Source organism: Vitis vinifera, chromosome 19 (assembly GCF_030704535.1).
Source record: "Vitis vinifera cultivar Pinot Noir 40024 chromosome 19, ASM3070453v1".
NCBI classification, from domain to species: Eukaryota; Viridiplantae; Streptophyta; class Magnoliopsida; order Vitales; family Vitaceae; genus Vitis; species Vitis vinifera.
In genome coordinates this window covers 23,889,298-23,904,168 of record NC_081823.1, presented here as the reverse complement: position 1 = coordinate 23,904,168, position 14,871 = coordinate 23,889,298, and the positions used below count along the sequence as shown (strand labels likewise).

General features: G+C 40.3%; 1 protein-coding gene across 5 annotated transcripts in view; it reads left to right on the top strand.

Annotated features, from left to right (window-relative positions):
• LOC100247369 (molybdenum cofactor sulfurase) overlaps positions 1–14,871 on the top strand; it is a 121,374-nt gene that overhangs the window by 98,810 nt on the left and 7,693 nt on the right. For 4 of the 5 annotated variants that reach the window (XR_009465334.1, XM_059735667.1, XM_010646611.3 and 1 more), the window contains one exon: positions 4,293–4,444. Coding sequence is in view for 3 of the 5 variants with exons in the window: in XM_059735667.1 (XP_059591650.1) it covers positions 4,293–4,444 (152 nt within the window). In the remaining 2 variants the exon portion in view is untranslated. Of the gene's footprint in view, positions 1–4,292; positions 4,445–14,871 lie in introns of those variants that run through there. The other variant, XM_010646613.3, reaches the window with a different exon arrangement.

Genomic DNA, 14,871 nt, shown 5'->3' with positions numbered 1-14,871 from the left:
CAGCGTCTTTATAAGGTGGCTTCTGCTATTGTCCATCTCAGCCAACAGGACTTGGATCTATCTACTTATATTGGTCAGATTGCCTCTCTTAAAGAGCAGTTCTTGACTGTGATGCCTCTTACTCCTGATGTTGGGGCTCAACAAACACAGCTTGACAAGTTCTTCATGGTCCTTACTCTTATTGGTCTCCGTCCGGATCTTGAGCCTATTCGTGATCAGATTCTTGGTAGTTCATCAGTTCCGTCCTTGGATGATGTGTTTGCTCGCCTCCTCCGTATCTCGTCCACTCAGACTTTGCCATCTGATAGCGCTTCAGATTCTTCTGTGTTAGTTTCTCAAACTACCTCTCGAGGAGGACGCAGTGGTACCCGAGGTAGAGGCCAACGTCCTCATTGCACCTATTGTAATAAACTTGGTCACACTCGCGATCGTTGCTATCAGTTACATGGAAGACCTCCTCGCACTGCCCATATGGCCCAGTCCTCTGATTCTCCGCTGCCTCAGCCTCCGAGCTCCTCCGCATCTCAGACATCTCAGGCTTCTATTGCCTCTGTTGCCCAGCCTGGTAATGCCTCTGCTTGCCTTACCCACACATCTTCTCTTGGACCCTGGATTCTAGATTCTGGAGCATCTGATCACCTATCTGGTAATAAGGATCTTTTCTCCTCTATTACTACTACCTCTGATTTACCTACTGTTACCTTAGCTAATGGTTCTCAAACTGTGGCTAAAGGTATTGGTTTGGCCCTTCCTCTGCCTTCTCTACCTCTCACTTCTGTCCTTTATACTCCTGAATGTCCTTTTAATCTTATTTCCATCAGCAAAATCACTCGTACTCTTAATTGTTCTATTACCTTTTCTGATAAATTTGTGACCTTGCAGGACCGGAGTACGGGGAAGACGATTGGCATAGGACGTGAGTCTCAAGGCCTCTATCACCTCACCTCAGATTCATCTCCTGCAGTTTGCATTTCCACTGATGCTCCTCTCCTCATTCACAATCGTCTGGGCCACCCTAGTCTCTCCAAGTTCCAGAAGATGGTTCCTCGTTTTTCCACTTTGTCGTCGCTTCCGTGTGAGTCATGTCAGCTTGGGAAACATACTCGTGTCTCGTTCCCAAAGCGTTTGAATAATCGGGCAAAGTCTCCTTTTGAGCTTGTCCACACTGATGTTTGGGGTCCTTGTCGAACTGCGTCTACTTTAGGATTTCAGTATTTTGTCACTTTCATTGATGACTATTCTCGATGTACTTGGTTATTTTTAATGAAAAATCGAGCTGAGTTATTCTCTATTTTCCAGAAATTTTATACTGAAATCCAAACCCAGTTCAATATTTCTATTCGTGTGTTACGCAGTGACAATGCCAGGGAATATTTTTCAGCCCAATTTACTTCGTTTATGTCTCATCATGGGATTCTTCATCAGTCTTCTTGTGCTCATACTCCTCAACAAAATGGGGTAGCTGAACGCAAGAATCGACATCTTGTTGAGACAACTCGTACTCTCCTCCTCCATAGTCACGTTCCTTTTCGTTTTTGGGGGGACGCTGTTCTTACCGCTTGTTATTTGATTAATCGTATGCCCTCCTCTGTCTTACACGATCAGATTCCTCACTCCCTTCTTTTCCCTGACCAACCACTTTATTTCCTTCCTCCTCGTGTCTTTGGTTGTACTTGCTTTGTTCATATTCTCACTCCTGGACAAGACAAGCTTTCCGCCAAAGCCATGAAGTGCCTCTTCTTGGGATATTCCAGACTTCAGAAGGGTTATCGTTGTTATTCCCTTGAGACTCATCGATACTTTATCTCCGCTGATGTCACCTTCTTTGAGGACTCACCATTCTTTTCCACCACTTCTGAGTCTCTTCCTGTTTCTGAAGTCTTGCCCATTCCCATTGTCTCCCCACCTGATGCTATGCCCCCTCGACCACTTCAGGTTTATCATCGTCGCCCTCGTGTCGTTGCTCCTCTCCCTTTTCCTGAGGCACCTGCTGACTCACTTCCTATCCCTTCGGCTTCACCTGCCCCGGCTCTGCCTTCTCCTAATGACTTACCCATTGCTGTTCGGAAAGGTACTCGCTCTACTCGTAATCCTCATCCTATTTACAATTTTTTGAGTTATCATCGATTATCTTCACCCTATTCTGCTTTTGTTTCTGCTATATCATCTGTTTCTCTTCCAAAGAGCACCCATGAAGCTCTTTCCCATCCAGGCTGGCGACAGGCAATGGTGGATGAAATGGCTGCTCTGCACTCTAATGGCACTTGGGATCTTGTTGTTTTACCCTTTGGTAAATCTACAGTTGGTTGTCGTTGGGTCTATGCAGTTAAGGTTGGTCCTGATGGTCAGGTTGATCGCCTTAAGGCCCGCTTAGTTGCTAAAGGCTATACTCAAGTTTATGGTTCTGATTATGGTGACACATTCTCACCTGTTGCCAAGATTGCTTCTGTCCGCTTGCTTCTCTCCATGGCTGCTATGTGTTCTTGGCCTCTTTATCAGTTGGATATTAAAAATGCCTTCCTTCATGGTGATCTTGCCGAGGAAGTTTATATGGAGCAACCTCCTGGTTTTGTTGCTCAGGGGGAGTCTGGTTTAGTGTGCAGGTTACGCCGTTCTCTATATGGCTTGAAACAATCTCCTCGAGCATGGTTTAGCCGTTTTAGTTCTGTTGTTCAAGAGTTTGGCATGCTTCGCAGTACAGCAGACCATTCAGTTTTTTATCATCATAACTCCTTGGGGCAGTGTATTTATCTGGTTGTTTATGTGGACGACATCGTCATTACAGGCAGTGATCAGGATGGTATTCAGAAACTAAAGCAACATCTTTTTACCCACTTTCAGACCAAAGACTTGGGGAAACTCAAGTATTTCTTGGGAATTGAGATAGCTCAATCCAATTCTGGTGTGGTCCTTTCCCAAAGGAAGTATGCTTTAGACATCCTGGAAGAAACCGGTATGTTAGACTGTAAACCGGTAGACACACCTATGGATCCGAATGTCAAACTTGTACCAGGACAGGGGGAGCCTTTAGGAGACCCCGGGAGATATCGACGGCTCGTAGGTAAATTGAACTATCTCACCATTACTCGTCCAGACATTTCTTTTCCTGTGAGTGTTGTTAGTCAATTCCTACAGTCACCATGTGATAGCCATTGGGATGTCGTAATCCGTATTCTTCGATATATCAAAAGTACACCAGGCCAAGGTGTATTGTACCAGAATAGAGGTCATACTCAAGTTGTTGGTTACACAGATGCAGATTGGGCTGGCTCACCCACAGATAGACGTTCCACTTCAGGGTACTGTGTTTTTATTGGAGGTAATCTAATATCTTGGAAGAGTAAGAAACAAGATGTAGTGGCCAGATCTAGCGCTGAAGCCGAGTATCGAGCTATGGCTTTGGCAACATGTGAACTCATATGGTTGAGACATCTTCTTCAGGAGTTGAGATTTGGAAAGGATGAACAGATGAAACTCATCTGTGATAACCAGGCCGCATTACATATTGCATCCAATCCAGTCTTTCATGAAAGGACCAAGCATATTGAAGTTGACTATCATTTTATTAGAGAGAAGATCGCATCAGGATGTATTGCTACAAGTTTTGTCAATTCAAATGATCAACTAGCAGACATCTTCACTAAATCTCTCAGAGGTCCTAGGATTAAATATATTTGTAACAAGCTTGGTGCATATGACGTATATGCTCCAGCTTGAGGGGGAGTGTTGAATATAATGTATTTATAGTATATTATCTTTCCTTGTTAATATAGGTCACATGTATGGTAGTTAGGACTCCTAGCCTTGTATATATATATCTCTCAATTGTAAGTAGACATTACATGAATGAGAATTAAGGTTTTTCTTCTTTCTCTCTCTCTCAACAGAGTTAAAATGAAGACAACGAGTCTTGCTTTAGCTCATATCAAAGGACTTGCTGAAACTCATCATACATCACATTATATTTGTCATGTAAAGTGGACTCAGCCTGAAACTTTATTGTGTCCCAGTATAATAAACATGAATAAATAAATAGAAGTTCAACTTTTTTATGGTTTAAATACCAACATCCGTGTGAACTACAAGTTTTTTTACTGCCTTTTAACTTGTTGAGTGATCTTCATTCTATATCTGGTTGTAAATTTGAATACATTTTGTAGTAATGTTGCCATGTAGGTGGTTAGAGGTAAGGGCTTTTGTTTCCATTTTTCTTTTGTCAGCTAGTAGACAAAGCATCAATCCTTACTAATATGTTAAGATAGAATCTAACCTCTTTGCATCTGGTTTTGTAGGTTCCAGAAATGCACCTTATTACTACTTTTATTGACCTCAGTCAGGGAATTCTGTTTGTAGAATCACCACGATGCAAAAGAAAACTGCGTATCAACCTTAAATCAGATTCGTATTGTGGTGGGAAAGAGGCAATGGATTTGCAGGCCCAAAGGTGTGATATTAAATACTTTTCATTAACTCCACATTCTAACTGCTCTTTTCTCTCAGGCATGAAACCAAGTAAATCAATTGGACCCCTGTGGACTGGGAAGTTTTTTTCAATGACTGAAATGGCATCGTTGTTTTTTCACCACCCATCACAACAAACTAGGATAAGACACTGAACGATAACAAGAAGTTAATGGTATTATTAATGCTAAAGAACAAGCAAATGAAATTAGCATAGTAACGAACAGTACATCTATCTGTATCACATATCGACTTACATTGTATTTTAATTATAAAATAGATACAATTTCTGACATATATATTATTGATGTAGGATAATATTGTGGTAGTTGTCTATAATCAAATTAGGTGTGCTGAGCTTTATTCTTTTTAGAATTTAAATACTGGAACAAGGAATTAAAATTTTTCGCATTGGGAAAAAGTAAGAGAAGATGGAGAAGAAATAATTGGAAGGGCTTAGAGTCTTACTAGAGCCTTGTAGGAGTCTCACCCAATGAGGCAAGAAGTAAGCCTTGAAGTAGAGCAAGAAGTGAATCTAACTTAAACAATATATATATATATATATAATACTAATAAAATCATATGAAAATTGTATATCGAGATATAAAATTCATAATAATCAAATGAATTGTTTGTCATGTTGATACTTTTTAATTTAGTTTCTCTTTCTTCTAAAATCCAGTACTTTTCCATGGCTTCATCAAATAATCTTCAACACCATGTTCACTATCATTAGTAGGATCTTCTTAGAACCATAATCATATTTAATTACTCTATTATCCTCCTTGTTGGTGTTTAATGTTCATCCATCCTTCTTCTTTATTCATGAATTGCGGTGGTCTTTTTCTTTTATCCATGAATAATAAAAAAAATGATTTTGTATTGAGCTCAACCACTACAGTAGCTAACAACTCGTTTATTTATTCTTCTCAATCTCTTTTTACCCCTTCATGTAAAGGGTTAATTAGAAGCTACCTAACTACTTATTTTATAAAAGCCTTAGATCGAGATAATACTTACAAAATCTATACCCAAGCATAAAACTCATTAAAACCATTGAATATTGTTATTAAACCTCTGTTAAAATATATGAAAAAAGCTCACAAAGGCCCTAACCCCTTTTGAGTATTTAAGGTTTAAATCTCAATAGGGTTAGGCTTAAGCCTCAAATTTCCGATACTAACGCTATAGCCTCAAAGCTAATTTGCAAAGTTTTGCCTGGAGGAGCTTCAATAGCCTTTTAAAACACTCATCTCACCTAGAAGAGAAATAATGGAGTATTAACTGTGAAAAGAGAGAAAAAGGAGAATCCCTCATTTTTGTTATTGAAAAACTGTCAATAATATACATTGGACTTGGGTATATATATACATGTTAATGGGACCCATAATACAATAAGGAAAGAAAAAGAAAAGTAAATAACTGAAATAACTGTACACTATCTAACACTCCCCCCTTAAGCTAGAGCATATATGTTATAAGCACCAAGCTTGTTACAAATGTATTTAATTCTAGGACCTCTCAGAGATTTAGTAAAAATATCTGCTAGTTGATCATTTGAATTGACAAAACTAGTCGCCACACATCCTGATGCGATCTTCTCTCTAATGAAGTGACAATCAACTTCAATGTGTTTGGTCCTTTCATGGAAGACTGGATTGGATGCAATATGCAAAGCGGCTTGGTTGTCACAGATGAGCTTCATCTGTTCATCCTTTCCAAATCTTAACTCCCGAAGAAGATGTTTTAGCCATATGAGTTCACATGTTGCCAGAGCCATAGCTCAATACTCGGTTTCAACACTAGATCTGACCACTGCATCTTGTTTTTTACTCTTCTAAGATATTAGGTTACCTCCAATAAAAACACAATACCCAGAAGTGGAACGTCTATCTGTGGGTGAGTCAGCCCAATCTGCATATGTGTTACAACAACCTGGGTATGACCTCTGTTCTCATACAACACACCTTGGCCTGGTGTGCTTTTGATATATCGAAGAATGCGGATTACAGCATCCCAATGGCTATCACATGGTGACTGTAGGAATTGACTAACAACACTTATAGGAAAAGAAATGTCTGGATGAGTAATGGTGAGGTAGTTCAGTTTACCTACAAGTTGCCGATATCTCCCAGAATCTCCTAAAGGATCCCCCTGTCCTGCTATAAGTTTGACATTTGGATCCATAGGAGTGTCTACCGGTTTACAATCTAACATACCAGTTTCTTCTAAGATGTCTAAAGCATACTTCCTTTGGGAAAGAACCACACCGGAACTGGATTGAGCTATCTCAATCCCTGAGAAATACTTGAGTTTCCCCAAGTCTTTAGTCTGAAAGTGGGTGAAAAGGTGTTGCTTTAGTTTCTGAATACCATTTTGATCACTGCCTGTAATGACGATGTCGTCCACATAAACTATCAGATAAATACACTGCCCCAAAGAGTTATGATGATAGAAAACGGAATGGTCTGCTGTACTGCGGAACATGCCAAAGTCCTAAACAACAGAACTAAAACAGCTAAGCCATGCTTGAGGAGATTGTTTCAAGCCATATAGAAAACGGCGTAACCTGCACACTAAACCAGACTCCCCCTGAGCAACAAAACCAAGTGGTTGCTCCATATAAACTTCCTTAGCAAGATCCCCATGAAGGAAAACATTTTTAATATCTAACTGATAAAGAGGCCAAGAACGCATAGCAGCCATGGAGAGCAATAGACGAGTAGAAGCTATCTTGGCAACAGGAGAGAAAGTGTCATCATAATCAGAACCATAAACCTGAGTATAGCCTTTAGCAACTAAGTGGGCCTTAAGGCGATCAACTTGACCATCAGGGTCATCCTTAACTGTGTAGACCCAATGACAACCAACTGTAGATTTACTAGAGGGTAAAACAACAAGATCCCAAGTGCCATTGGAGTGTAATGCAACCATTTCATCTACCATTGCCTGTCGCCAGCCTGGATGGGAAAGAGCCTCAGGGGTGCTCTTGGGAAGAGAGACAGAAGATATAGCAGAAACAAATGTAGAATAGGGTGAAGATAATCGATGGTAACTCAAAAAATTGTAAATGGGATGAGGATTACGAATAGATAGATTACCTTTCCGAAGAGCAATGGGTAAGTCAGCAGAAGGGGGTAGAGTCGGGGCAGGAGAAGCCGAAGGGATAGGAAGTGAGTCAGCAGGTACCTCGGCCAAAGAAGAAGGAACAACGACATGATGACGGCGATGATAAACCTGAAGTGGGCGAGAAGGCACTGCATCAGGTAATGAGATAATGGGAAAGGGTAAGACTTCAAAAACAGGAAGAGACTCAGAGGTGGAGAAGAATGGTGAGTCCTCAAAGAAAGTGACATCAACGAAGAGAAAGTAGCGATGAGTCTCAGAGGAATAACAACGATAACCCTTTTGAAGTCAGGAATATCCCAAGAAGATGCATTTTGTGGCTTTGGCAGAAAGTTTGTCCTGTCCAGGAGTAAGAATATGAACAAAGCAAGTACAACAAAAAACACGAGGAGGAAGGAAATAAAGTGGTTGGTTAGGGAAAAGAAGGGAATGAGGAATTTGATCGTGTAATACAGATGAGGGCATACGATTAATCAAATAACATGCTGTAAGAACAGCGTCCTCCCAAAAACGAAAAATGAACATTACTATGGAGAAGAAGAGTACGAGTTGTCTCAACAAGATGTAGATTCTTACGTTCAGCTACCCCATTTTGTTGAGGAGTATGAGCACAAGAAGACTGATGAAGGATCCCATGTTGGGACATAAATGAAGTAAATGGTGCAGAAAAATATTCCTTGGCATTGTCATCGCGTAACACATGAATAGAAATATTGAACTGGGTTTGAATTTCAACATAAAATTTCTGGAAAATAGAGAATAACTCAACTCGATTTTTTATTAAAAATAACCAAGTACATCGAGAATAGTCATAAATGAAAGTGACAAAATACTGAAATCCTAAAGTAGACGCGGTCCGACAAGGACCCCAAACATCAATGTGGACAAGTTCAAAAGGAGACTTTGCCTGATTATTCAAACGCTTTGGGAACGAGACACGAGTATGTTTCCCAAGTTGACAGGACTCACATGCAAGCGACAACAAAGATGAAAAACGAAGGACCATTTTCTGGAAGTTGGATGGACTAGGGTGGCCCAGGCGACTGTGGATGAGGAGGGGAGCATTAGTAGAAATGCAAACTGTAGGAGTTGAAGGCGAGGTGAGGTGATAGAGGCCTTGAGACTCATGTCCTATGCCAATCGTCTTCCTCGTACTCCGGTCTTGTAAGGTCACAAATTTATCAGAGAAAGTGATAGAACAGTTAAGAGTACGAGTTATTTTGCTGATGGAAATAAGATTAAAAGGACACTCAGGGGCATAAAGGACAGAATGGAGAGGTAGGGAAGGGAGAGGATGAGCAAAACCAAAACCTTTAGCCATAGTTTGGGAACCATTAGCTAAAGTAACAATAGGTATGGCAGAGGTAGTAGTGATAGAAGAGAAAAGATCCTTATTACCAGATATGTGATTAGAAGTGCCAGAATCTAGAATCCAAGGTCCAAGAGAAGATGTGTGGGTAAGACAAGCAGAAGCATTACCAGTTTGGGCAACAGAAGCTGACTTGGTGGCCTGATAGCGGAGAAAGTCATCATACTCACTGTCAGTGAGGGAAATACCCCGAGATGTGGAGGAACTGGGAGGCTGAGGCGGCTGAGGATCAGATGACTGGGCCATGTGGGCAGGGCGGGAAGGCCGCCCATGTAACTGATAACACCGATCACGAGTGTGGCCAAGCTTATTGCAATAGGTGTAATGAGAACGTTGGCTTCTACCTCGGTTACCACTGCGTCCTCCTCGAGAGTTAGTTTGAGAAACTAACACAGAAGAATCTGAAGTGTTATCAAATGGCAAATTCTGAGTGGAGGAGATACGGAGGAGGCGAACAAACACATCATCCAAGGATGGAACGGAGGAACTGCCAAGAATTTGATCGTAGATGGTCTCAAGATCTGGACGGAGGCCAATAAGTGTAAGAACCATGAAGAACTTGTCAATCTGTGTTCGTTGATCCCCAACATCGGTAGTAAGAGGCATCACGGTCAAGAATTCCTCCTTAAGAGAGGCAATCTGACCAATATAAGTAGATAAATCCATGTCTTGTTGTCTGACATTGACAATAGAAGAAGCCACCTTATAAAGACGTTGGATATCATTCCTGTATAGCCCTTTCGCCTGATTCCAAAATTTAAAGCATGTTTTGTAGGCCCGAAGATGAAGCAGAATCTTAGGATCAATCGATTACCATAACACACTACATAACTGTGCATCTATCTTTCTCCATTGTACTCTGTCAACCTTAGGGATATCCGCCTCCTGCATAACAAGGTAATCCTCATAACTTTGACCCATAAACCAAAGCTCCACAGAGGCAGACTAGGACAAATAATTTTCACTGCCAACCAATTTCTCCGAAGTAATCATAGGAGATCCAGATATGATAGAGGAAAAAATGGAACTTTTAGTAGCCATATCTACTTATCTGGAGAACGAAATATGTTTGGATCAAAGAGAACCCTAATACGGCTTTAGATCACGGCTGAAAGAAGAAAAACCGAGGATCCGCGACTGTGAGAGACCAAATAGTAAAGAAAAACAAATGTGGCACTACTGGAAGGGTAGAAGAACACTTCCTAAGACACGTGCAGGGCTCAGGGTGGAGAGGAAGTCACCGGAGGTCGCTGGAAAGACTGTTTAGAGGGCTGGTAGAGACAAAAAAACCCCCAAAAATGCACTTGCAGGGCTCGGAAAGGACAAGCACAGATGGAGGGTGGCTAGACGGCGTCAGGCGAGGCTGGAGGTGGAAGCGCGTGGCCGGAAAGTGCTCCACGCGCCCTCACGCGCCGGCGCGTGAGGTTTAGGCCACCGGAGAAGAAATGCGCGTGGCCGGCGCGTGGCTGAGAATCTCCCTCTGGTGCTTTGACAAAACTTGAAGATCTCCTCCTTGCGCACTTGATGGTATGGTCGGTGTCGGAAAAGGATTTCGTCGGAAAAAGTCGTCGGCAGTGAGGGTTTTCTAATGGCGATACGGTTGATCGGAAAGCTTTAGGAGATGGGAAAGGTGACCGGAATGAAACACGGTCACTGAAAGGTTTTCCAGAATTGATTCACGGATAAACCGGAAATAATTAGGTTTTTTTTTCTCCCTAAGCTCTGATACCATGTGAAAAGAGAGAAAAGGGAAAATCTCTCATTTTTGTTATTGAAAAACTGTTAATAATACACATTGGACTTGGGTATATATATATATACATGTTAATGGGACCTACAATACAATAAGGAAAGAAAAGGAAAAATAAATAACTGAAATAACTGTACACTATCTAACATTAACATTGGAAATTATAAGTGTTGTGGAAAAATTGGTATTATTCATCATAATTTTGTTTTGCAAAAATTGCCATTATTAATATGCTTTAGAAAAAACCTAAACATTTAATAAAACCAAAAAAAAAAATGAAACTGTTAGATAGTGTACAGTTATTTAGGTTATTTACTTTTCCTTTTCCTTTTCTTTCCTTATTGTATTGTGGGTCCCACTAACATGTATATATATACTCAAGTCCAATGTGTATTTTTTACAGTTTTTCAGTAACAATAATTAGGGATTCTCCTTTTTCTCTCTTTTCACAAGGTATCAGAGCTTAGGGAGAAAAAAAAAAAAAAAAAACCTTAATTATTTCCGGTTTATCCGTGAATCCATTCTGGGAAATTTTTCAGTGACCGTGTTTCATTCCGGTCACCCTTCCCATCTCCTAAAGCTTTCCGATCAACCGTATCGCCGTCAGAAAACCCTCACCGTCGGCGACTTTTCCGGCGAAGTCATTTTCCGACACCAACCATACCATCAGGTGCGCAAGGAGGAGATCTTCAAGTTTTCTCAAAGCACCGGAGGGAGAATCTCATCCACGTGCGTTTCTTCTCCGGCGGCCTGAATCTTACGCGCCAGCGTGTGAGGGCCCGTGGAGCACTTTCCGGCCACGCGCTTCCACCTCCAGCCTCGCCTAATGCCGTCTAGCCACCCTCCATCTGTGCTTGTGTCATCCGAGCCCTGAAAGTGCATTTTTTGGGTTTTTTGTCTCCGTCGGCCCTCTAAACAGCCTTTCCGACGACCTCCGGTGACTTCCTCTCCACCCCGAGCCCTGCACGTGTCTTAGGAAGTGTTCTTCTACCTTTCCAGTAGTGTCACATTTGTTTTCCTTTACTATTTGGTCTCTCACAGCCGCAGATCCTCGGTTTTTCTTCTTTCAGCCGCGATCTGAAGTCGTATTAGGGCTCTCTTCGGTCCAAACATATTTCGTTCTCCAGATAAGTAGATATGGCTACTAAAAGTTCCACTTTTTCCTCTATCATATCTGGATCTCCTATGATTACTTCGGAGAAATTGGTTGGCAGTGAAAATTATTTGTCCTGATCTGCCTCTGTAGAGCTTTGGTTTATGGGTCAAGGTTATGAGGATCACCTTGTTACGCAGGAGGCGGATATCCCTGAGGCTGACAGAGTACAATGGAGGAAGATAGATGCACAATTATGTAATGTGTTATGGTAATCAGTTGATTCTAAGATTCTGCTTCATCTTCAAGCCTACAAAACATGCTTTAAATTTTGGAATCAGGCGAAAGAGCTATACACGAATGATATCCAACGTCTTTATAAGGTGGCTTCTTCTATTGTCAATGTCAGACAACAAGACATGGATTTATCTACTTATATTGGCCAGATTGCCTCTCTTAAGGAGGAATTCTTGACCGTGATGTCTCTTACTACCATAGTTTTAAAAGGCTCAAGGCGCAAAGTAGTCCTGGAGCCTGAGGCGCAAGGCGCATCTAAGGCGCGGACTTTAGTGAAGTGAGGCGCACCCTAATTTACATATATATTTTTATATAATATAATCAAATTTAACAATCATTTATTTGTCCTAAACACATAAATCATCAAATATCATCCAAAACTTCAATTTAATAAACAAAAAACATAAAAATAAAGAACTCCAAGCATAAAAACAAATCCAAATCCATATTGCTAATTGCCTAATACATATCCAAATCCAAAGTTTCCAAACCTAAAGGTCCAAAACATGAAATTTGTCCATAATTCAAAAACATCATTAAAAAACACTTAAATCACAAATTTGTCCACAACAAGCAATCATCACTCCTCTAAATCAACAAAATCATCATTATCATCATTTCCATCACCACATTTGTAGCCTTTTCCATCTTCTTCATCTGCTGAATCAACCATGCCTCCATCTTCATCTTCATCTATTAGTGAATGAGAAGGCAAAGTTCTAGAACTTGAAGCTATCCCCCTTGTTGGTGGTATTATGCTTGAGCTTGCTCTAGCTCTAGCTCTAGTATCAAACCTAGCCTCCTCAACTCCAGCAGCTCTAGCAACATCACCCCATGTCAAATTGTCATCATCAAATACAAAATCATCTTGTGCACCTCCATGAGAATCCTCATCTTCCATTCTCCCTATCAACCATTCATTGCTATCATTTATATCTTTCAAGGAAATTGGGTCAATGGTGTTACGTGCATTGTATCTTCTCTTCAAGGCTCGATTATACTTAATGTACACCAAATCATTCAAGCGTTGATGATCTAACCTATTTCTCCTCTTGCTATGAATCTGCAAAAATTCATAAGCTCATAAATTTACATAAGTTCTCAAGATAAATAATTCAAATTTTAAAAGTAAATAAAAATTTAAGAAATAGTATTTATTACCTGCCATCACATAACTTGAGTGATTATCTGTTATAACTTGAATAACATTCTCCTCACCAACTTGCTCTACCCATTTGTCAAGTAACTCAAACATCTTTTCTCCCGTTTTAATCATTGAAGAAGCATCAATGGATTGCATGAACATGGTTCCCTTTGAACAATTAACCAAAAAGTTCACCAAAGTTCTCTCTTTCCTATCGGTCCATCCATCCGACATAATTGAACATCCATTTTTCCCCCATTCCACCATATGATCTTTCATCAAATCTTTTGTGAGAGCCAATTCTTTCTTAAGGTTAGTAACTCTTACCTCATGAAAAGTTGGTCCCTTCATACCCACACCATATTGGCCAATAGCCTCAATCATTGGTTGGAAATTCGGATATGTGACTGCATTAAATGGAATAGCAGCCTCATACATGCATCTTGTGATAAGCATGCAAGCTCTTTCTCTTGCTTCCTTTTTGTAGGCATCATTGATGGTAGTTTGATTCATCTTTCCACTCCTTCGATTTTGAACAACCATCTCTGCATTAGGAGTGAAAAAATGATCTATATGACCTTTTTGTCTTGGTTTTTTTGAAGAAAACGTCCTACCACCACTTCCTCCTCGGTTACTACCTCCACTAGAAATGTTGGTGACATTCGTTCTACTATTAATCTCTTCACCAATATTTTCATCTTCCAAACCAAACAAATCTTCATTAACATATTCGCTCTCCATATTCATTTGCTCTTTTTGATTTTTCTTGGAACTCATATACTCTTCCATTTCTTCTCTAACATGTTCCGGACATTTTCTACACTTTTTAGCATTTCTATATCCACCAACAAGATGTTGTTTGTGTCTATATATGCCTCCTTTGGTAACTTTATCACAAAAAATGCATATGATGGTGTTCAAATCTTTTTCATTAACCAAACGACCATATTTCCACCCCGGATCTCTTCTTCCACTTGCACTAGAGTTCACTTGAGTTTCACTCTCATTATCCATCTTGCAAACAAATTATCTATACTCTACAATAAAATAATTATAATTAAATTGAAAAAAAAATGCATATCACATTATCAAATATCACATTAACAACAAATATGCATATGAGTGCTTTTTATTTATTTATTTTTATTTTATAAAATTTTCATGTCAAAAACTCAAAATATAATATTTATATTTAAAAAAACAAAATTGCCAATGAGAGTTATGAGATAAGAATGGAAAAAAATGTAGAAAAGTGAACAAAAAAGAAAAATACTGAGGTCCGGAAGGTACGTGACTATTTCCCCTTTATTTTTCTTCTATTTTCCTCCTATTTTTCTTCTTCTTCTTCACTTCTCCAGCACGGAAGAGGCTAGGGCAAAGAATGGCAATGGTCTCGGGTTGAGAAAGACCAGAAAAGGGTTCCTAGATGGGAGGAACAGTCCAAAACGGCGTCGTTTTAGGCCCAGAAAAAAAAAAAAAAAAAAAATTAGGGTTGGCCGCCTCTCTGCAACTCGACTGGAGGAGGAAGAAGAAGAAGAAGAAGAAGGAGGAGGAGAAGGAGAAGGAGGAGTGCGTACCTGGTCGGACCGTCGGAGGCGACTCGGGCGACTGCCTCGCGCCTTGTTGGAGGC